The sequence below is a fragment of the Martes martes genome (genome assembly GCF_963455335.1).
Source record: "Martes martes genome assembly, chromosome: 6".
NCBI classification, from domain to species: Eukaryota; Metazoa; Chordata; class Mammalia; order Carnivora; family Mustelidae; genus Martes; species Martes martes.
Window position 1 is genome coordinate 147,230,942 of NC_137893.1, and position 22,201 is coordinate 147,253,142.

At 40.7% G+C, this 22,201-nt stretch overlaps 1 protein-coding gene and 1 pseudogene across 2 annotated transcripts; both read right to left on the minus strand.

Moving 5' to 3' along the window:
• Positions 1 to 4,725: 4,725 nt before the first annotated feature.
• On the minus strand, positions 4,726 to 5,645 carry LOC308344845 (putative olfactory receptor 2B8; annotated as a pseudogene). The gene has a single exon. The product of its transcript is annotated as a putative olfactory receptor 2B8 (transcript).
• A 14,348-nt stretch (positions 5,646 to 19,993) lies between these two features.
• On the minus strand, positions 19,994 to 20,932 carry LOC308344453 (putative olfactory receptor 2B8; the record flags this gene model as incomplete). The annotated part of the gene is made up of 1 exon (XM_080805994.1): positions 19,994 to 20,932. The coding sequence occupies one exon, from the start codon at positions 20,930 to 20,932 to the stop codon at positions 19,994 to 19,996; it is 939 nt and encodes a 312-aa protein (XP_080662120.1).
• Positions 20,933 to 22,201: the final 1,269 nt, after the last annotated feature.

The window sequence follows — 22,201 nt, forward strand, 5'->3', positions numbered from 1 at the left end:
AGCCCAGGAGAGGGTGCTGTGACACTCAGCTGTGGCTGGGCTGGGCTGGCACTGAGAACCAAATGTGTTTCCCTGGCTGACATCTCTGGGGGGCAGATGCCCCACACTGTTAATGAGCCCCATCACTGAGCTGTCCAGAGATGGCCGTCCTCAGGGAAAATGATGATCAAGGACTATGCCAGAGGATACCTTGTTTATCTCTTTTGTCATGTCATATATTTCTCTATGAATGACCTACATGTTTTACAAAACATTTAAGACTTTTTTTGTAACAATTGCCCCAAACATTTACATATAAATATATAAGTAAGAGTCCATTCCCTTACTTAATTTTAAATGTAAATTTGTGAATAAATTTTTCATTTAATTTTAATATGATCTCAGGGTGGAGGGGTGGAGCCCAGCTTAGGCATAGAGCTCCGGGCCCAGCAGGGAGTCCACTTCCCTCTCTATCTCCTTCTTCACCTCCCCGTCTTCATGCACTCTCTTTCTGACTCTAAAATAAATAATTTAATCTTTAAAAATAAATAAATAAATGTAAATGTGTGAATTTTTTTCACTTACTCTCCTTCATAACTACTGTACACGGGATCACAGAGCTAAAAATTAGGCATAGTCTAATCTTTAGTGGAGTCAAACTCTATCAAACTTCTAAAGAGGTTATTTTTTAAAATTCTTTCATTATCTTTTTATTTAAATCCAGTTAGTTAGGGGCACCTGGGTGGCTCAGTTGGTTAAGCCTCTGCCTTTGGCACAGGTCATGATCCCAGGGTCCTGGGATCAAGACCCATATTGGGCTCTCTGCTCAGCAAGGAGCTTGCTTCCCCTTCTATCTCTGCCTACCTTCTGCTTACTTGTGATCTCTCCCTGTCAAATAAATAAGTAAAATCTTTAAAAAAATAAATTCAATTAGTTATCATATAATGTATTATTTGTTTCAGGAGTACAGGTCTGTGACCCATCAATCTTATACAATACCCAGTGCTCATTACAACACATCCCCTCCCCAATGTCCATCACCCAGTTACCCTTTCCCTCCACCCCGTCCCCTCCAGCAGTCCTCAGTTTGCTTCATGTGATTAAGAGTCTCCTATGCTTTTTCTCCCTCTCTGGTTTTGACTTGTTTCATTTTTTCCTCTCTTCCCCTGTGATCCTTGGTTTTGTTTCTTAAATTCCACATATCAGGAAGATCATATGATAACTGTCTTTCTCTGAATGACTTATTTCACTTAGCCTAATACCCTCTAGTTCCATCCGTGTCATTGCAAATGGCAAGATTTCATTCTTTGGTGGCTGCATAGTATTCCATTATACACACACACACACACACACACACACACACACACAAAACACACATACATACCACCTCTTCATTATCCATTCATCTGTCCATAGTTTGGCTATTGTGAACATTGCTGCTATGATCATTGGGGGTGCACGTGACCCTTTGGATCACTACATTTGTATGTCTGGGGTAAATATCTAGTAGTATGATTGCTGGGTCATAGAGTGGCTCTATTTTCAACTTTTTGAGGGACCTCCGTGCTGTTTTCCAGAGTGGCTGCACCAGCTTGCATTCCTACCAACAGTGTAGGAGGGTTCCCCATTCTCTACATCCTCACCAAAACCCATAATTTTCTGACTTATTAATTTTAGCCATTGTAACTGGTGTGAGGTGCTATCTCATTGTGGTTTTGATTTGTATTTCCCTGGTGCCGAGTGATGTTCAACATTTTTTTCATGTGTCTGTTGGTCATTTGGATGTGTTCTTTGGAGAAATGTCTATTCCTGTCCTCTGCCCATTTCTTCATTGGATTATTTTTTCTTTGGGTTTTGATATGCTACCAAATGACAGTCCTAAAGCCAGAACTGGGCGATGAAGGTAGGGACACATAATTTGAGAATCCCCCCAAGTCTCTCTGTGCTGATTGGTACCATAATAGTCTGCCCCACATTTGAGAAGAAAAAGGCTTTCCACTGCAGAGAGGGGTCTCCAAAGCTGTGTCTGATGGGTCTGGGGCCTCCTGGACACTGAAAGGGCTCTCAGCATTTTGTATCCTCTGCTAATTGGTAGTAAATCTGCTGCTGGTTAAGAACTGTGTTTCTTGTGAGTCTGAGTGACATTCTGGGTCTCTGCCATCACTACCTGAACCAGTGGTGTGTGTCCTGTGCTCCTCAGAAAGCAGAAGAACTGGGAGAACCCACGACTTGCTCTAGAGCATCATGATCCTCCTGACCTCCAGGGGCTAAACACAGATGGAATAAATAATTGAGCCAAGTCTTAGGTACAATCCCCGTAGCCATTACACACTTATTGGCAAAAATGCAAAAGAGTCCAAATAATATTGGTGACAATTTACACAGCCCCGGAGTCTGTTTGCAGACAGGGCACGGAGAGCTTGGGGAGCAGATTCCCAGCATTAGAAAAACGTCACAGAACAATCCTGAACTTGTGTTTGGTCTCTTCAGTGATTTCTCCTTTATTTTGGCGAGGATCCCAGAGACCTTTGTTATCTGTCATTTAGTCCCATGAGTCATAGATACCCATATGCCATTCAAACATTCACTTAACGGAAATGAGTCTGCTTCACCCCAGGGCTCTCTGTCTCCCTAAGAGCAGAGAAGTTGTTCACCTGGAAAAACAGGCTGCGTGGTGTCCCGAGACCTTGAGGGGTTTTGTGCCAAAGAGAGTTCATTGGAGGGATTTTAAAGTGACCATGTGTACATAACTGTCAGGCTGTGGCTGAAACAGGCAGTAGAGGGATGCCATGGAGGTTCTTGACTTCAGCTCAGCTCATGATCTCCATGTCACAAGACGGACACCCCATCAGGCTCCAAGCTCAGGCTGGAAAGTGCCTGTCTCTCTCCAAACCCATCTGCCTGTCCTCCGCCTGGTCTCTCTCTCCCTCTCTCTCAAATAAATAAATAATAAAATAATAAAACCGTTAAAACAAAAAAGGGAAAATAATGGCGAGTGGGAAATTTGTCACCATCGGGGATAAACAGTGTACAGAACTGTTTTCCTACTGGCATACAGGAAGCATCACTATGGTGTTAAGATACATCCCAGGTGTTCATTTCAAGTAAGAATACTGTGATGCTTGTGGTGATACAGAGAGAACCTGACCGTGTGCATAACCTCCCCTGGGTGTCATTTCCAGCCTCCAATGCTATCTCTGCAGCAAGATCACCTGGCAGGAGCATGACCAGGGCAGGGTTCAAGGCCCTGGGGAGGCCGGTTAGCTGTCAGGATAGGGAACACTAGAGTTGTTATGTGTATGTGTCCACCCCAAGACAGAAACACATTACCTGCACTGGGCTACATGTTGGGAAAACTTACCAAAATCAGAAACCAGATCCATACCCCAAAACACATTTATGTGCAAACTGAGTTTGGTGAAGATCTAAGGGCTTACAATGTTAGATTCAACTGTTCTGGGATATTGACACTCATTACTCCTAATTCAGAAATGTATGACAGGGGCTCCTGGGTGGCTAAGTGGGTTAAAGCCTCTGCCTTCAGCTCGGGTCATGATCCCAGGGTCGTGGGATCGAGCCCCGCATCAGGCTCTCTGTTTGGCAGGGGGCCTGCTTCCCCTCCTCTCTCTGCCTGCCTCTCTACTTGTGATCTCTGTCTGTCAAATAAATGAATAAAATCTTAAAAAAAAAAAAAGAAAAGAAAAGAAACGTATGACAGTACTTCAAACTCAGATGGCTATTTGCAAAGCTTAGACACATGGACGTGTTTAATGATTAATATGTATTTTATTTCTTCTTTACATTTCCTCCTAGTGAATCTGGTAAGCTCCAGAGAACATGGGATTTCCTGGGAATAAGAGGTCATTTCCCAGATTTTTAGAGTATGTCCTTGCATTCAAACTGTATGGGGCTTTTGGCAGGTTTGAGATACAAAAGCATTGGTCAGTGATGCCTGGATCAAAGAAATTATTAAATGGGATGAAGAGAAGATTTAAATATACTTTTTTTTAATTTTTTATTTCCTTTCAGCATAACAGTATTCATTGTTTTTGCACCACACCCAGTGCTCCATACAATCCGTGCCCTCCCTAATACCCACCACCTGGCTCCCCCAACCTCCCACCCCCCGCCCCTTCAAAACCCTCAGGTTGTTTTTCAGAGTCCATAGTCTCTCATGGTTCACCTCCCCTTCCAATCAGGACTGATGTTAGCAGGATCTTCTTAGAGCTAAGGATTTCTTTTTCTCACAGATGCCCACCTACTTCTGTGAAAAAGCTGTGATACAGGCAACCTAAGGACCTTATAATAGAGCCATGATCACAATGCAAGAATAAGTGATATGCCTCCAACAATTTCCTAGAAAAATGCTAAAATTTTAATATTTCCTACAGTGTTTGAGTCATTCATATTCTTATTTTCCCTATGACTTAATGGTATGTGCATGTCTTCTTGCACAAAGGAACGGATAGTGTTCCCAAGTGAGGGGGGAATATGAAAAACCTGTGGAGCTTTTTAAAATGAAATATGAAGCAGATTCTCTAGGAGCAACTCTGGAGGCTTCATGAACCCATGAACTTGGATTTTGAGCACTGAAATGCATTAAAGAAACAGGTAAGGAAATACCCTTGAGAGATGTCACAGGAAATTTTGGATGAAAGGAGGAGGACACAATCCTCTTAAACTCTTTGGCAGCCATAGTCTTCCATCAAAGGGTTTTCCCCACCCAGTCATCTGGACTCCTTGTCACTACAAAGCACCTTCTTCATTGCTTCCATCACATCCTTGTTCCTCAGTGTATATATGACGGGGTTGACCATGGGGGTGACGATGGTGTAGAACAGAGAAACAATCTTGCCCTGATCCTGGGAGTAGTTGTTGCTGGGCTGGAGGTAAGCATAGATGGCCGTGCCATAGAACAGGGAGACCACTGTGATGTGGGACCCACACGTGCCAAACGCTTTCCTCTGCCCTGCAGATGACTTTATTCTTAAGACCGCCCTGACGATCCGACCATAGGAGACTGTGATTAATGCCACAGGTATGAGGAGAATGACCACACCGACAAAGAAGAGCACAGACTCATTCACAGTGGTGTCAACACAGGCAAGCTTGAGCAGTGGGGGGACCTCACAAAGGAAGTGGTCTATTTTATTTCTCCCACAAAGTGGTACAATGAAGATGAGCGTTGTTTGCAATGAGGAGTTGGCAAAACCAAAGAACCACGATGCAGAAGCCATGAGGGCACAGAGACGGGGGTGCATGATCACGGTGTACTGCAGGGGCTTGCAGATGGCTGCATAGCGGTCAAGCGCCATGACCCCTAACAGAATGCATTCCGTGCATCCCAGCCCTAGAGAGATGAAGAGCTGAGCCACACAGCCACCAAACGAGATAGACTTGTCTGCTGTCCGGAGATGAACCAGGAGCTGAGGGACAGTGCTGGTCGTGTAACACAGGTCCAGAAAGCTTAGGTTGGAGAGGAAAAAATACATGGGAGTATGTAGATGTGGGTCGAGGTGGGCCAAAGCAATGATGATGGCGTTTCCCAGCAGAGTGAACAGATAGAAGATCAGGAGGACCACAAAGAGGACTAGCTCCAGTTGAGGCCGGTCAGAGAACCCCAGCAGGATAAACCCCGTGAAAGAACTGCCATTCTTCTGTTCCATCCTCTGTTAGCACACGTTTCCTGTCATGACCAAGTATTTAGCAATGTTTAAAAGAAATCTTAAAAAAAAAAAAATAGTTGACTGGGGTGGGTGGATCTCTCATGTTAAAGACAGGGCATAGGATTTTATCAGTAACTATGTGAATCAATGATGTGCTCTTTATGCCAGTACAGTTCCACATTGCATTAATATTTGGTATAAGAAAAATGAAATAATGGCCCTTGTGCTTGCATCAGTCATAGGTACAAAAGGTCTTTCAGTCTGAGCTTAAGACTTAAAGTACTATAAGTATATAGATACATTTTAGAAAGAATGGGGATGAGGGAAAAAGAGGGAGAGCACAAGAACACAATTCTACAATAATAATGAAGACAACGGGCATCAAATGAAACAGACTAAATGTTTAGTACCAGGATACGTAAGCTAACAGAGCAATTACCATAAAGGTTCAATACTGAAGTACAACCCTAAAAGTTTAAGTGGAAAAATACATACTTCCATAGAACTAGCTGCTCAGCATGCAAACTGCATATGTACAATACATACAAAGTGTCTGTATTGAAGATATTTCAAGTATATAACAGTCAACGACATAACTGACGTACAAACTCTGCCCTATCCAGTTCCTGAATGAATCCTGAAATAGTGTTGGCAGTGGTAGGAGTGAATCACTATTGCTTTAATAATGTGTTTGTCTCTTAGCTCTGAGCTGACCCCACATATACTACAACAGGTTCCCACGGGCAATGCAGGATGAGCTAGTGAGGGGAAGGCAGCTATCACAACACTGGAAATGACAGGTCGCATGAACATGGACGGTGTTTCCACCAGGTTCCATGGGAGCAGAGGATCAAGCAGGATTTCCACTGCACGTGGTTTGTTCAGGGAACGTTCTCAGGATTAAGGGGATGAGGGAAGCAAAACAGAGCAGAGAACATGGATAAGGAAAGACGTGGTCTCAAATGGAATACGGAATGAGCCTGATCCCGTAAGAAGCTGGACACAAGTCTCCCATACGAGTATCCATCTGTGCTGGTGGAAATACTCAGCCCTCCCTGTCTAATGCAATAGCCACTATCCACATGTCACTACCTGAGCATTTAAGTGGCCTCACTGAGAAATGGAATTTTGTATTCTATTGAATTTTAATTAATTCAAATTTAAATGACTTCCTGTGACTACAACTCCAGGATTGAACAGCACAGTTCTGGGGCATGCATTGCATCAGACTTAGTCCTGCCTTGACATTGGCAGCCTTTTGTCTTTCCCATGAGTCTGTCACCGGCTGTGAGCTGCCCCAAATGTGTTCCCGAGACCCCCTGGCAAAGCGGCTCCCTCTCAGCTGAGGGCAAATCTCTGAAGGAGGGAATGGCTGTGCACCCGGCAGCCCATATTCCTAACACATAGGGTCAGGATGGGAGCAGCAGCCAGGTGAGGAGTGTCTGAGCAGGACCCCGACAGCATTCACACAAGACTCCAGTCACGATGCTGTGCAGGGATAGAAGGACGAAACCCAGTGTCCCAGTAGAGATGCACTGACACAATATCCACAAAATGCAACTCCCCTGTTGTGATCTTCAATATAGCATTCTTAAAACTCTGTACATATTTTAGGTATTTTAGAAACTCTGAAGGGAGAAAATGACCATTTTGGAACTATAAATAATGACAATGAGCTTTATGCATATAGAATAAATACTGTCTAATTTGACAAACAATAAGGACCATAAAGAGAGCATGGATGTATATGTTCTACTATTTTTACACTTCTGCATATTCTCTTGTTCTATTACTGAAGGTCACATTGTACTACCACTATATATGCATATTTAAGTATTTCCCAAATTTGCATACTCAGGGATAATGAATGTAGTGCAGTAGAACGAAATGTCTAAGAACGACTTGGTGGAGTCTATAATGAACAAGTACATTTACTTCTTATATTTGGTGAATTGCCATAGGCTGTTCCTTTAGGCAGTGGAACATATAAGCAACAGCTCTTCTGTTTCAAGAACAATTGCAACTGAAAATTAACTTGTCAATTCCTAAAGCAACACACAGACTGATTCCATTCCACTCACCTTTGCTCACTCTCTCTGTGGGTTCAAAACTATTTCCCTACCTCCTTTCCAAGTCACTGCCTAAAGACAGTATTACGGATTGGCACTTGGACATGCAGAATCAGTTGTGTGCAGTAAATGCAACAGTTGACTACACCAGCACTGGCTTATCCATAAATTTTTCCTACGCAGAAGGATGTTTTCTCATTGTAACCTCATGTATCTTTAGGTGAACAGAGATCTGCACTTTGTCTCTAGGAGGTAGGAGATGAAGACAATTGCAAACTCCACCTTGGTTTCCCAAAAGCAGTGACCTGGCTGTATGACAGGGAGACCCTTATGAGCACAGGAGAAGGTGCTGTGACACTCAGCTATGACTGGGCTGGGCTGGCACTGAGAACCAAATGTGTTTCCCTGGCTGACGTCTCTGGGGAGCAAATGCCCCACACTGTTAATGAGCCCCTTGTCACTGAGCTGTCCAGAGGTGGCCGTCCTCAGGGAGAATGATGATCAAGGATCACACCACAGGAGACCTCATCTGTCTCTTTTATTATTTCACATTATTTCACAGAGGACAAATAATTCCTTTGGTTCTCATTTGTGAATGACCTACATGTTTTACAAAACACATAAGACTTTTCAACATAATTATCCAAAATATTTACATATATAATTAAGAACCATTCAGTAGCTGTACCCCTAAAACAAATAATACATTGTAATTTAATTTTTAAAAAGGAATCCATTCCGTTACTTAATTTTAAATATAAGTATGTGGGGCCCCAGTGTGATTTAGTCCCTTAAGCTTCACACTCAGTTTCAGCTCAGGACATGATCCTAGGGTGTTGGAATGGAGCCAAATTTAGGCATAGACCTCCTACCCAAAGGGGAGTCTGCTTCCCCTCTCTGTCTCCCTCTGCCTCTCTCCCAACTCACCAACAATCTCTTTATTTTTTTTAAATTTTTTATTATGCTCAGTTTCCAACATATCATTAGTGTTTGATGTAGTGTTCAGTGATTCATTAGTTGCATGTAACACCCAATGCTCATCACAATCTCCAGAAACAGAGACATTAAAGGAAATACAATGGCACTAAATTCATATCTTTCAAGTTACTCTCAATGTACATGGTGTGAATGCTCCCAAAAAAAGACACAGGGTTTCAAATTGGACAAAAAAGCAAGACCCACTGGGTGTGGTGAAAAAACAATGAATACTGTTATGCTGAAAAGAAATAAAAAGTTTAAAAAAAAAAAAGCAAGACCCAATCATATGGATCTACATGAGACTCACTTTGAACCTAAAGACACCTCCAGATTGGAAGTGAGGGGATGGGGAACCATTTACCATGCTAATCGACCTCCAAAGAAAGCTGAGGTAGCATTCCTCATATCACACAAATTAGATCTTAAACCAAAGACTATAGTAAGAGATACACAGCGACACTATATCATACTTAAAGGTCTACCCAAATAGAAGATCTAACAATTGTAAATATCTGTGCCCCCAACATGGTAGAAGCCAATTATATAAACCAATTAATAAGCAAAATAAAGAACCATACTGATTCTCCTACATTAATCATAGGAGATGTCAACACTCCACTCACAGTAATGGACAGGTCATCTAAGAAGATCAACAAAGAAACAAGAGTTTTGAATGACATATTGGACCAGATGGACGTCGTAGATATATACAGAACATTCCATCCTAAAACAACAGAATACTCATCCTTCCTGAGTGCACATGGACTATTCTCCAGAATAGATCACATGCTGGTTCACAAACCAGGTGTCAGGGAATGCCGAAAGACTGAGATTATTCCCTGCATATTTTCAGACCACAACGCTTTGAAACTTGAACTCAACCACAAGAAGAAATTTGGTAGGAACATAAACATATGGAAGTTAAATAGCACCCTGCTAAAGAATAAGTGCGTCAACCAGGAAATTAAAGAACTTAAACAGTTCATGGAAACTATGAAAATGAAAACACATCGGTTCAAAAAATAGAGCTTCCCTATGACCCTGCAATTTCACCACAGGGTATTTACCCCCAAGACACAGATGTAGTGAAAAGAAGGGCCATCTGTACCCCAATGTTTATAGCAGCAATGGCCACGGTCTCCAAACTGGGGAAAGAACCAATATGCCCTTCAACGGAGGAATGGATAAGGAAGATGTGGTCCATATACACTATGGAGTATTATGCCTCCATCAGAAAGGATGAATACCCAACTTTTGTAGCAACATGGACGGGACTGGAAGAGATTATGCTGAGTGAAATAAGTCAAGCAGAGAGAGTCAATTATCATATGGTTTCACTTATTTGCGGAGCATAACAAATAACACAGAGGACATAGGGAGATGGAGAGGAGAAAGGAGTTGAGGGAAATTGGAAGGGGAGGTGAACCATGAGAGGCTATTGACACTGAAAAACAACCTGAGGGTTTTGAAGGGGCGGGGGGTGGGAGGTTGGGGGAACCAGGTGGTAGGTATTGGGGAGGGCACGGATTACATGGAGCACTGGGTGTGGTGCAAAAACAATGAATATTGTTACATTGAAAAGAAATTAAAAAAAAAAAAAAACTATGAGATACTGCAAAGGAGGTCCTCAGAGGGAAGTACAGAACCATCCAAGCCTCTCTCCAAATTTTAACCTTACACCTGAAGGACAAGGTGGGGGTGGGGGGGACCACCAATTAAAGCCTAAACCAAGGAGGAGAAGAAAATTAATAAAGATTAGAGCAGAAATCAAGGAAACAAAACTCAGAAAAGCAGTAGAACATACCAACAAAACTAGAAGCTAGTTCCATGAAAGAATTAATAAGATTGATAAACCTCTGGCCAGACTTATGCAAAAGAAAAGAGAAAGGATCAAATCAATAAAATTATGAATGAAAGGGGAGAGATCATGACTAATGCTAAGGAAATAGAAAGAATTATTAGAAATTATTACCAGCAACTATAACAACAAAGTAAGCAATCTGGAAGAAATGGGTGCATTCCTGGAAACATATAAACTACCAAAACAGGAAGTAATAGACAATCCGAACAGACCAATAACCAGCAAGGAAATTGAAACAGTAATCAAAAACCTCCCCAAAAACAAGATTCCTGGGCCACATGGCCTCCCAGGGGAATTCTACCAAACATTGAAAGAAGACATGATACCTATTCCACTGAAGCTGTTTCAAAAAATAGAAATGGAAGGAAAACTCCCAAGCTCGTTCTATGATCCCAAAACAAGACAAAGACCCATTCAGAAAGAAGATTTATAGACATGGACATTGGGGAGAGTATGTGCTATAGTGAGCACTGTGAATTATGCAAGACTGATGAATCACAGACCTGTACCCCTGAAACAAATACATTGTATGTTCATTAAAAAAAAAGAGAGAGAATACATTTTTTTAAAAAACGGAGACTTACAGACCAATATCCCTGATGAACATGGATTCCAAAATGCTCAACAAGATCCTAGCTAATAGGATCCAACAGTACATTAAAAAGATTATTCACCATGACCAGGTGGGATGAATTCCTCGGATGCAAGGGATGTTCAACACTCAGAAATCAATCAAAGTGATAGAGCATATTAAAAAAAAAGAAGAAACAAGAACCATATGATCCTTTCAATTGATGCAGAAAAAGTATTTGACAAAATACAACACCTGTTCTGATTAAAACTCTTCAGAGTATAGGGATAGAGGGACCATACCTCAACATCACAAAAGCCTTCTAAGAAAGGCCCACAGCTATTATCATTCCCAATGGGGAAAAAATGGGAGCTTTCCCTTCTGGTCAGGAACACGACAGGGATGCCCACTCTCACCACTTTGCTCAACACAGTACTAGAAGTCCTAGCCTCAGCAGACAACAAAAAGAAATAAAAGGCATCCATATTGGCAAAGAAGAAGTCAAATTCTCTCGCCTCACAGATGACATGTTACTTTACATGGAAAATCCAAAAATCTCCAGCCCCAAATGGCTAGAATTCATACCGCAATTCAGCATTGTCACAGGATACAAAATCAATACACACAAACAACTGACAATGTAAATGAAGAAAGAGAAATTAAGTAATTGATTCCATTCACAATAGCACCAAAAACCAAGAGATAGCTAGAAATAAACCTAACCAAAGGAGTAAAGGCTCTATACTCTAGAAACTATAGAACACTCATGAACGAAATGCAGGAAGATAAAAAGAAATGGAAAAATATTCCATGCTCAGGAATTGGAAGAACAAATATTGTGAAAATGTCTATGTTGCCCGGAGAACTCTACATTTTCAATCGAATCCCTATCAAAATACCATGGACATTTCTCACAGAGCTGAAACAAATAACCCTAAAATTTGTATGGAACCAGAAAAAAAACCCTAAATAGCTAGGGGACATGTTGAAAAAGAAAACCAAACCTGGGGGCATCACAATGCCTGACTTCCAGCTATATTACAAAGCTGTGATCATCAAGACAGCATGGTACTGGCACAAAAACAGACACATAGACCAATGGTATAGAATAGGAAAACTAGATATGGACCCTCAACTCTATGGTCAACTAATCTTCGACAAATCAGGAAAGAATATCCAATGGAAAAAAGATAGTCTCTTCAATAAATGGTTCTGGGAAAACTGACAAGCACATGCAGAAGAATGAAATTGAACCACTACCTTACACCACACACAAAGATAAATTCAAACTGGATGAAAGGCCTCCATGTAAGACAGGAATCTATCAAAATCCTAGAGAAGAACATAGGCAGTAAACTCTTCAACATGGACCACAGCAACTTCTTGCAAGACACGTCTCTAAAGGCAATGGAAGGGATGTCTGGATGGCTCAGTTAGTTAAGCATCTGCCTTTGGTTCAGGTCATGATCCCAGGGCCCTCTCATCAAGTGCCACATCAGGCTCCTTGCTCAGAAGGGAGCCTGCTTCTCCCTCTGACTGCTGCTCCCCCTGCTTGTGCTCTCTCTCTCTCTCTTTCTCTCTCTGTTAAATAAATAAATAGAATCTTTTAAAAAGTTAAAATACAAGCAAGGGAAACAAAAGCAAAAATGAACTTTTCGGACTTCATCAAGATCAAAAGCTTCTGCACAGCAAAGGAGACAGTCAACAAAACAAAGGGAAAACCCACGGAATGGGAGAAGATATTTGCAAATGACATTACAGATCGAGGGCTGAACTTTGCAAGAACTTTGCAAATTCAACACCTAAAAAACAAATAATCTCGTCAAGAAATGGGAAGAAAACATGAACAGACACTTCTCCAAAGAAAACATACAAATGGCCAACAGACACATGAAAACGTGTTGAACATCACTAGCCATCAGGGAAATACAAATCAAAACCATAATGAGATACCACCTTATGCCAGTCAGAATGGCAAAAATTAACAAGACAGAAAACAAAAAATTGACAAGAATATGGAGAAAGGGGAACCCTCTTCTACTGCTGATGGGAATGCAAGCTGGTATAGCCACTCTGGAAAACAGTATGGAGTTTCCTCAAGACGTTGAAAAAAAGCTACATTAAGACCCAGCAATTGCACTACTAGGTATTTACCCAGATACAGTTGTAGAGGAAACAGTGGGGCACGTGCACCCCAGTGTCATAGCAGCAACATCCGCAGTAACAAACTGTGGAAGGGGCTGAGATGTCCCTCAACAGATGAATGGGTAAAGAAGATGTGGCTCATATAGTCAATGGACAGTTACTCAGCCATTGGAAAGGATGAATACCTACTACTTGCATTAACGTGGATGGGACTGGAGGGGATTATGCTAAGTGAAATAAGTCAAGCAGAGAAAGACAATTATCACATGGTTTCACTCATATGTGGGACATAAGGAATAAAGCAGAGTACCCTAGGGAAAGGGAGGGAAAACTGAATGGGAAGAAATCAGAGATGGAAACAAACCATGAGAGACTCTGGACTCTGGGAAACAAACTGATGGTTACAGAGGGAAGGGGCTGCAAGGATGGAGAAATTAGGTGATGGGTATTAAGGAGGGCACACGCTGTGATGAGCACTGTGTGTTACACACAACTAATGAACCGCTGAATACTACATCAAAAATTAATGAAGTACTATATGTTGGGTAATTGACCATAATAATATAAATAAATAAATAATTTTTTTTTTAAAGGAAAAACCAGGGCATCTGGGTGGCTCAGTGGGTTAAAGCCGCTGCCTTTGGCTCAGGTCATGATCCCAGGGTCCTAGGATCGAGCCCCGCGTCAGGCTCTCTGCTCGGCAAGGAGCCTGCTTCCCCCTTCTTTCTCTCTGCCTGCCTCTCTGCCTACTTATAATCTCTGTTTGTCAAATAAATAAATAAAATCTTAAAAAAAAAAAAAAGAACATAGACTGGAAATCCTATCCTTGGCAATCTGGCAAAAAAAGAAATAAAATGGCAACCAATTTTTTTTTTAAGTATAATCATCTTTGTTTGGAAATGATACAATCTCATATACAGAAAAATTCTAGACACCACCAAAAAACTGTTAGAACTTATCAACAAGTTTAGTAAAGTTATAAACAGAAACTCAACATACAGAAATGAGTTGCCTTTCTATATGATAACAACAAAATAGGTGAAAGGATTTTTTATCTCATTCACAACAGCATATAAACCAATAAAACATTAAGGAATAAACTGATCCAAGGAGGCAAAAGATCTGTACACTTCAAACTACAAGATATTCATGAAAGAAACAGAAGAATTAAAATATCTAGTGTTCATGAATTAAGGGAATTAAAAAGGCTAAAATGTCCACACTACTTAAAACCATTACAGATTCAATGAAATCCCTATCAACATTTGATTGGCATTTTTCACAGATGGAGAAAAAAAAATCATAAAATCTGTATGGAACTACAAAATTCCCAATTGCCAAAGCCACCACGACTGAGAAGAACAAAGCAGGAGGCATCCCACATCCTGACTCAAACTACATTTTAAAGCTCTAGTGATGAAGACAGTATGGTACTGGCAGAAGAAACACACATACAGCAAAGGAACTGATGAAGAGCTCAGGCATAAACCCACCCACAGACAGACAACTAACATTTGACAACAGAATCAAGAATGTTCATGGGGATACACAGTCTTCTTAAAAAATGCTCCTGAAAAAAAAAAAAAATGGGTAAGTACATGCAGAGAAATGAAATTGTAGCACTCTATTATACGCCTCGAAAATTAACTTGCAGTGGATTGAGATGTAAATAGAAGAGCTGAAGTTGCAAAACTCCTAGAAGACAACACAGAAGAGAAGATTCATGACATTGGACATGTTCACATTTACCCAATGAGACTGGTCTAGCATCATCCTATCTACAAACGGGCCCACTCTTTCTGATCCAGCCTGAATATGACTTCAAAAGCACCAGCAACAAAAGCAAAGCATTCATCAGTGAAACATCCATCCAAAAACTTCCTGCACTGCAAAAGAAACAGTCAACAAAATGAAAAGTCAACCTATAGAATGGGAGAAATACTTACACATCTTCTACCTGATAAGGGGTTAATATCTAAAATAGATAAGAAACTCATGCATGCAACTCAGTGGCATAAAAAACAACAATTCCATTTTTTCAAAAGGAAAGAGGTATTGAATGGCTATTTTCCCGAAGACATACAAACGCCAAATAGATACATGAAAGGTATTCCAAATCACTAATCATCAGAAAATGCAAACCAAAACCACAATCAAATATCATTCACACCTGTTAGAATGGCTGTCATAAAAAAGACCTACAATAACAGAAGATAGTTAGGGAACACTCCTGCACAGTTGATGGGAATGTAAACTGATACAGTCTCCATGGAAAGCCCTAAGGAGGTTCCTCAAAAAATTAACAATGTAACTGCTATTGTATGCAGCAACCAACTTCTAGGTACCCACCTAAAGGAAATGAAATCCCGATATCATAGATATGTATGCCCTCCCATATTCATTGCAGCACTATTCACAATGGCCAAATGTGGAAAAGACCTAAGTGTCCACACAGATGAACGGAGAAAGAGGATGTGGCTTAAGTATCTAAAGCAATATTATTCATCCAGGAGAAGGAAGGAAATCCTGCCATTTGTGACCACACGGATGCACCTTGAGGGCAGTACTGGTAGGTGAAACAAGTCGGAAGAGCAAGACAAACACTCTGTGATCCACACAACTGTGGGATCCAGAAAAGCTGAACCAGTAGGTCCAGAGAGTAGAAATGTGGTTACCAGGGGTAAGGGGAGGAGAAGTGGGAGATGTTGGGCAAAGGGAACCGACTACCACTTATCACATGAAAGTCCTGAGCTAATGCACCGCATGGTCCGTGGTGCACAGAGTTACTATGATTCTATTACAGACTTGAAAGTGGCTGAGAGTAGATCTTAATCATTCTCACCACAAAGAAGAAAGGGTAATTATGTGATGAGATGGAGGTTTGACTAACCCTAGGGTGGTAACAGTTTTGTTATATGTAGATATTCACATTTTCTACTCCTAAAATTTGCTTAATACTACATGTCAGTTCTATCTTAGTATATCTGGGAAGAAAATAAATAAATACAAGAGATATCATTCAATTTTTTCATCCCACTTCTTATTCCTCTCCTAAGGTCAGATTTTTCCTGCTATTTAATGCAAAAATCTCCCTACGGGGGCGCCTGGGTGGCACAGTTGTTTGAGAGTCAGACTCCTGGTTTGGGCTCAGGTTGTGTTCTCAGGGTACTGAGATCAAGCCCCAAGTCACACTCCACGCTCAGGGCAGACTCTGCTTAAGTTTCTCTCTCACTCTCTGCCCCTCCCTGCCACTGGGTGGCTCAGTCAGTTAAACATCTGCCTTTGGCTCAGGTCATGATCTCAAGGTCCAGCGTTGGAGCCCCACATTGTGCTCCCTGCTCAGTGGGGAGTCTGCTTCTCCCTCTCCCTCTGCTGCTCCCCTCCCCATTCATGTGTGCTCTCTCTCTCAATAAATAAATAAAATCTTAAAAATAAGAGTAACTTTTAAAAAAATCTCTCTACAAATTTACTAAATGAGACATTTCTAGAGTTACCCTATGTACAAACATAGCCTGACATTTCTGATGGAAATTTAAATCCAGAGAATGAAAGAATGGCATTTCTAAACTTTCAACTTATGTGTATCTACTATGACAACAAAAAGAGTATGGTTTGTTCTATTCAGCTCTTTACTTGTGTAGATTTTATCAACAATAGATATCCCCACCACCTTCTTTGGAATGTGACCTGCAGGAATTAGCTGTTACCACACATACTTGGGTATATTTGTACAAAGTTCGGAACACTTTGGAAATATAACATTTATAATCCTGTCACTTCAAAGTAGTGCAAGCTAAAGGAAATATACTTTGTCATACTATTCTTCACAAAAGAGGTTGACTTACAAGAGATTGCAGGTGGAGTCCATGTTTGTGCATGTACATATCTGTGTGTGTGTGTAATAATATATTAATTTGCATGTTACTTCAATCTAAATGCAAGCCACAATGTAACATGTTATGGTGGAATTTGAGGAGAAACATCATTTGGGAAGTACAGGATGGTTTTTCCAAGAAAGGCAATGAATCAAGGAAGAGGATGGTTTCATGCTAAAAAACAACACATTGTAGCCAAGATTCTTCCTTTAAATACAGAAAACACAGTTCTCATTTCCATAAATAAATAAAGAAGCTTTCCCAAAACAGCCTTGTAAAAATGTTTCACTTTCTCTAAAAGCCTGAAGTAGGGACTTAAAAATACACAGTAAGTACTGTTTATGATCAGCGACCAGAGTCAGCAGTTGCAGTGGACGGGGAGCTCCTGCAAAAGGCTTTGACAACTGATCACGACATCCCATTGATCATAAGGATCCCAAATAACCCAGTCATTAGAAATGTCCAGGATGCTTCATTGAGACAAAAGACACAGGTCAACAACTGAACAACTTCATTCTCAAAAGAGGTTAATTTTTCTCAGAAATGGCTCCTAATCAAAAGAACTTACATTTCCTAAAGATCTCATAGATTTCAATCAGTTCAAAACAGTTAAAATAAATCCACCAACAGTGTAAACCAATAGAATTAAATTTTTACAAGAAGCAAGTGTGGGGCATTTGTATGGATCAGTCAGTTAACCTTTTGGGGCCCCCTGCATGCACTCCTGCTATTTTGTATCCTTCGCTAACTGGTAATGAATCACCTACTGTTAAAAATTGTGTTTCATGTGAGTCTGACTGACATTCTGGGTCTCTGCCATCACTACCTGGGCCGATGGTGTGTGTCCTGTGCTCCTCAGAAAGCAGAAGAGCCGGAAGAACCCATGACTTGCTCTAGAGCATCATGATGGTCCTGACCTCCAGGGACTAAACACAATGGAATAAATAATTTAGCCAAGCCTCAGGTACAAGTGCACAGCCATGCCACACTTACTGGTGAACGCGCAGAAGGAAACGGTCCAAATAATATTGGTGACAATTTATACAACCCTGGATTCTGTTACAGACAAGGCATGGACACCAAGAGGAGCAGATTCCTAACCTTAGAAAAATATCACAAAACAATCCTGAACTTGTGTTTGGTCTCTTAAATGATTTCTTTTTTATTTTGGCATGGATCCCAGAGACCTTTGTTCTCTATAACTTATTTCCATGAGTTGTAAACATCCAAATGCCACTCACACATTCACTTAAAGGAAATAAATATTTTGCCCCAGGTTCCGTGTGTCCTTAAGAGCAGAGAAGGACTTGTTCACCTTGTAAAATAGGCTCTGTAACATCATGAGACCTTGAGGGGTTTTGCACCAAAGATGGTTCATTTGAGGGACTTTGATGTGACCATTTGGATAAAACTGTCAGGATGTGGTTGAAACATAATGGAGAGTGAGAAATTTGTCACCATCGGGATAAACAGTGTACAGAACGGTTTTCCTACTGGCATACAGGAAGCATCACTATGGTGTCAAGATACATCCCAGGTATTGATTTCAAGTAAGAATATTGTGATGCTCTTAGTGATACAGAGAGAACCTGACCATGTCATAACCTCCCCTGGGTGTCATTTCCAGCCTCCACATGCTGTTTCTGCAGCAAGATCACTGGGCATGAGCATGGCCAGCTCAGGGTTCAAGGCCCTGGGGAGGCCGGTTAGCTGTCAGGATAGGGAACAGTAGATTTGTTATGTGTATGTGTCCACCCCAAGACACAAATACATCTATCTGCACTGGGCTACATGTTGGAAAAAACTACCAAAAATCAGAAACATTCCTATGAAGACAGCATTGTTGGCTCCAACTTCCCTGGGAAAATACCCTGTTTGTGACAATACTACAAAAACCCAGATCCATACCACAAACACATTTATGTGCAAACTGAGTTTGAGTTAAGATCTAAGGGCTTACAATGTCAGATTCAACTATTCTGGGATGTTGATACTCATTACTCCTAATTCAGAAACGTAGGACATTAGTTCAAATTCAGATGGCTATTTGTAAAGCTTAGACACATGGACGTGTTTAATGATTAATATGTATTTTATTTCTTCTTTACATTTCCTCCTAGTGAATCTGGTAAGCTCCAGAGAACATGGGATTTCCTGGGAATAAGAGGTCATTTCCCAGATATTTAGAATATGTCCTTGCATTCAAACTGTATGAGGCTTTTGTCAGGTTTGAGATACAAAAGCATTGGTCAGTGATGCCTGGATCAAAGAAATTATTAAATGGGATGAAGAAAAGATTTAAATATACTTTATGAGGATGATGTTAGCAGGATTTTCTTAGAGCTAAGGATTTCTTTTTCTCACAGATGCCCACCTACTTCTGTGAAAAAGCTGTGATACAGTCAACCTATGGACCTTATAATAGAACCATGATCACAATGCAAGAAAAAGTTATATGCCTCCAACAAATTGCTAGAAAATGCTAAAATGTTAATATTTCTTACAGGATTTTAGTGGTTCATATTCTTAATTTCCTACGTATGTTCCTGAGTATCTTCTTCTAAGTAGAAATGGACTAGCATTCCTAAATGGGGGTGGGGAATAAGAAATACTTGTGGTGCTTTTTAAAATAATAGTATGATGCAGATGCTCTAGGACACTAGGTCATATCTCTGGAGGTTGCATGAATCTATGAGCTTAGATTTTGAGCACTCACTTGTATAAAAGAATCAAGTAAGGAAATTCCCTTGAGAGTTGTCAGAGGAAATTCTGGATGACACAGGAAGATCATAGTCATCTTAAATACCCTGGCAGTCAAAGTCCTCCATCAAAGGGTCTTCCCCACCCGGTCATCTGGAGTCATGGCCCCTGCAGAGCACCTTCTTCATTGCCCCTGTCACATCCTTGTTCCTCAGTGTATATATGACAGGGTTGACCATGGGGGTGACGATGGCATAGAACAGAGAAACAAACTTGCCCTGATCCTGAGAATGGTTGTTGCTGGGCTGGAGGTAAGCATAGATGGCCGTGCCATAGAACAGGGAGACCACTGTGATGTGGGACCCACACGTGCCAAACGCTTTCCTCTGCCCCGCAGATGACTTTATTCTTAAGACCGCCCTGACAATCCGACCATAGGAGACTGTGATTAATGTCAAAGGTATGAGGAGCATGATCACACCGACAAAAAAGACCTCAGACTCATTCACAGTGGTGTCAACACACGCAAGCTTGAGCAGTGGGGGGACCTCACAAAAGAAGTGGTCTATTTTATTTCTCCCACAAAGTGGTACAATGAAGATGAGCACTGTCTGCAATGAGGAGTTGCCAAAACCAATGAACCACGATGCAGAAGCCATGAGGGCACAGAGACGGGGGTGCATGATCACGGTGTACTGCAGGGGCTTGCAGATGGCTGCATAGCGGTCAAATGCCATGACCCCTAACAGAATGCATTCTGTTCCTCCCAACCCTAGAGCAACAAACAGCTGAACTACACAGCCACCAAACGAGATAGACTTGTCTGCTGTCCTGAGATGAACCAGGAGCTGAGGGACAGTGCTGGTCGTGTAACACAGGTCCAGAAAGCTTAGGTTGGAGAGGAAAAAGTACATGGGAGTCTGAAGATGTGGGTCGAGTTGGGCCAAGGCAATGATGGTGGTGTTTCCCAGCAGAGTGAACAGATAGAAGATCAGGAGGACCACAAAGAGGACTAGCTCCAGTTGAGGCCAGTCAGAGAACCCCAGCAGGATAAACCCCGTGAAAGAACTTCCATTTTTCTGTTCCATCCTCTGTTAGCACATGTTTCCTGTCAGGACCAAGTATTTAACAATTTTAAAAGAAATTTTAAAAAAGAAAAAAAGAAATCTTAAAAAAAAATAGTTGACGGGGGTGGGATGGATCTCTCATGTTAAAGTAGGATCAGAGGATTTTATCAGTAACTACTTGAATGAATGATGTGCTCATTAAGTGCTGGATGATAATGAACAACGAATCATGGAGTACTGCATCAAAAACTAATGACATACTGCATGGTGACTAACATAACATAATAAAAAATTAAAAATTTTAAGAAGAATAAACATTTAAGTAAATTTAAAAATTGACATAGTTTATCCTAATCCAGTTCTACATTATCACAAAAACTATATCATTAATATTTAGTATAAGAAAAATGAAATAACGGATATTGTCTTTGAATCAGTCATAGGTACAAAAGGTCTTTCGGTCTGAGCTTAATAAGACCTAAAGTACTATAAACATATACATACATTTCAGAAAGAATGGGGATGATGGAAAAAGAGGGAGGGCAATCAGAAAAAATCAGAAAGAGATGCAGACAGAGGGAGAAATGTTATTGCAAGTATGTATCTCGTGATTCTACATAATTGGATTTGCACACACCTCACGTCCAATAGAATATAATACAATATAATCTCAAAATGCATTCAGATACAGGAATTGAAAACCTAGAATGTATTAATTCAAAGAATTCAATTACATGCAAAATATCACCACTACTCTGTACACAAACATTTTGACAGAACTGACTCTTTAACATATTTATGAAAGTTGCACTGCTTTTTTGATATGGTAGGGAAAAAATTAATAATCACAGAGAACCAAAAAATTACCATCCAAATACAGTGCTTAACTTTTCCTTAAAGATGCTTGAAATTACCATACCAGTTTAACAGGAACTCCAAAACTTCATTGGCCCTGTATATCTGTTGAAATCAGAACCCTGAAATCCAGTGGCCAAGACTTTCTTCTTCCTTCTGCAGACTTCAGTTTCACACATTACCAAGTACAGGGCATGAAATCCTAAAAGAGGCAGGATTTTTCACTACCAACATTCTAATCAGATTAGTCATTTTAAAAGTTATCTAGTGGTGTAATCTATCTACAAAGAATAATGCTTTACATCACTCCCTATGATAAAATAATTAAATATATAAATACGTAGAGATAAAGACAGATACATTCTCAAAGTAAAGTAGGTCAAATCACTATAATGGAAACCTTTAAGTACTAGAAGAAAAGTTATAAAGAAAAGG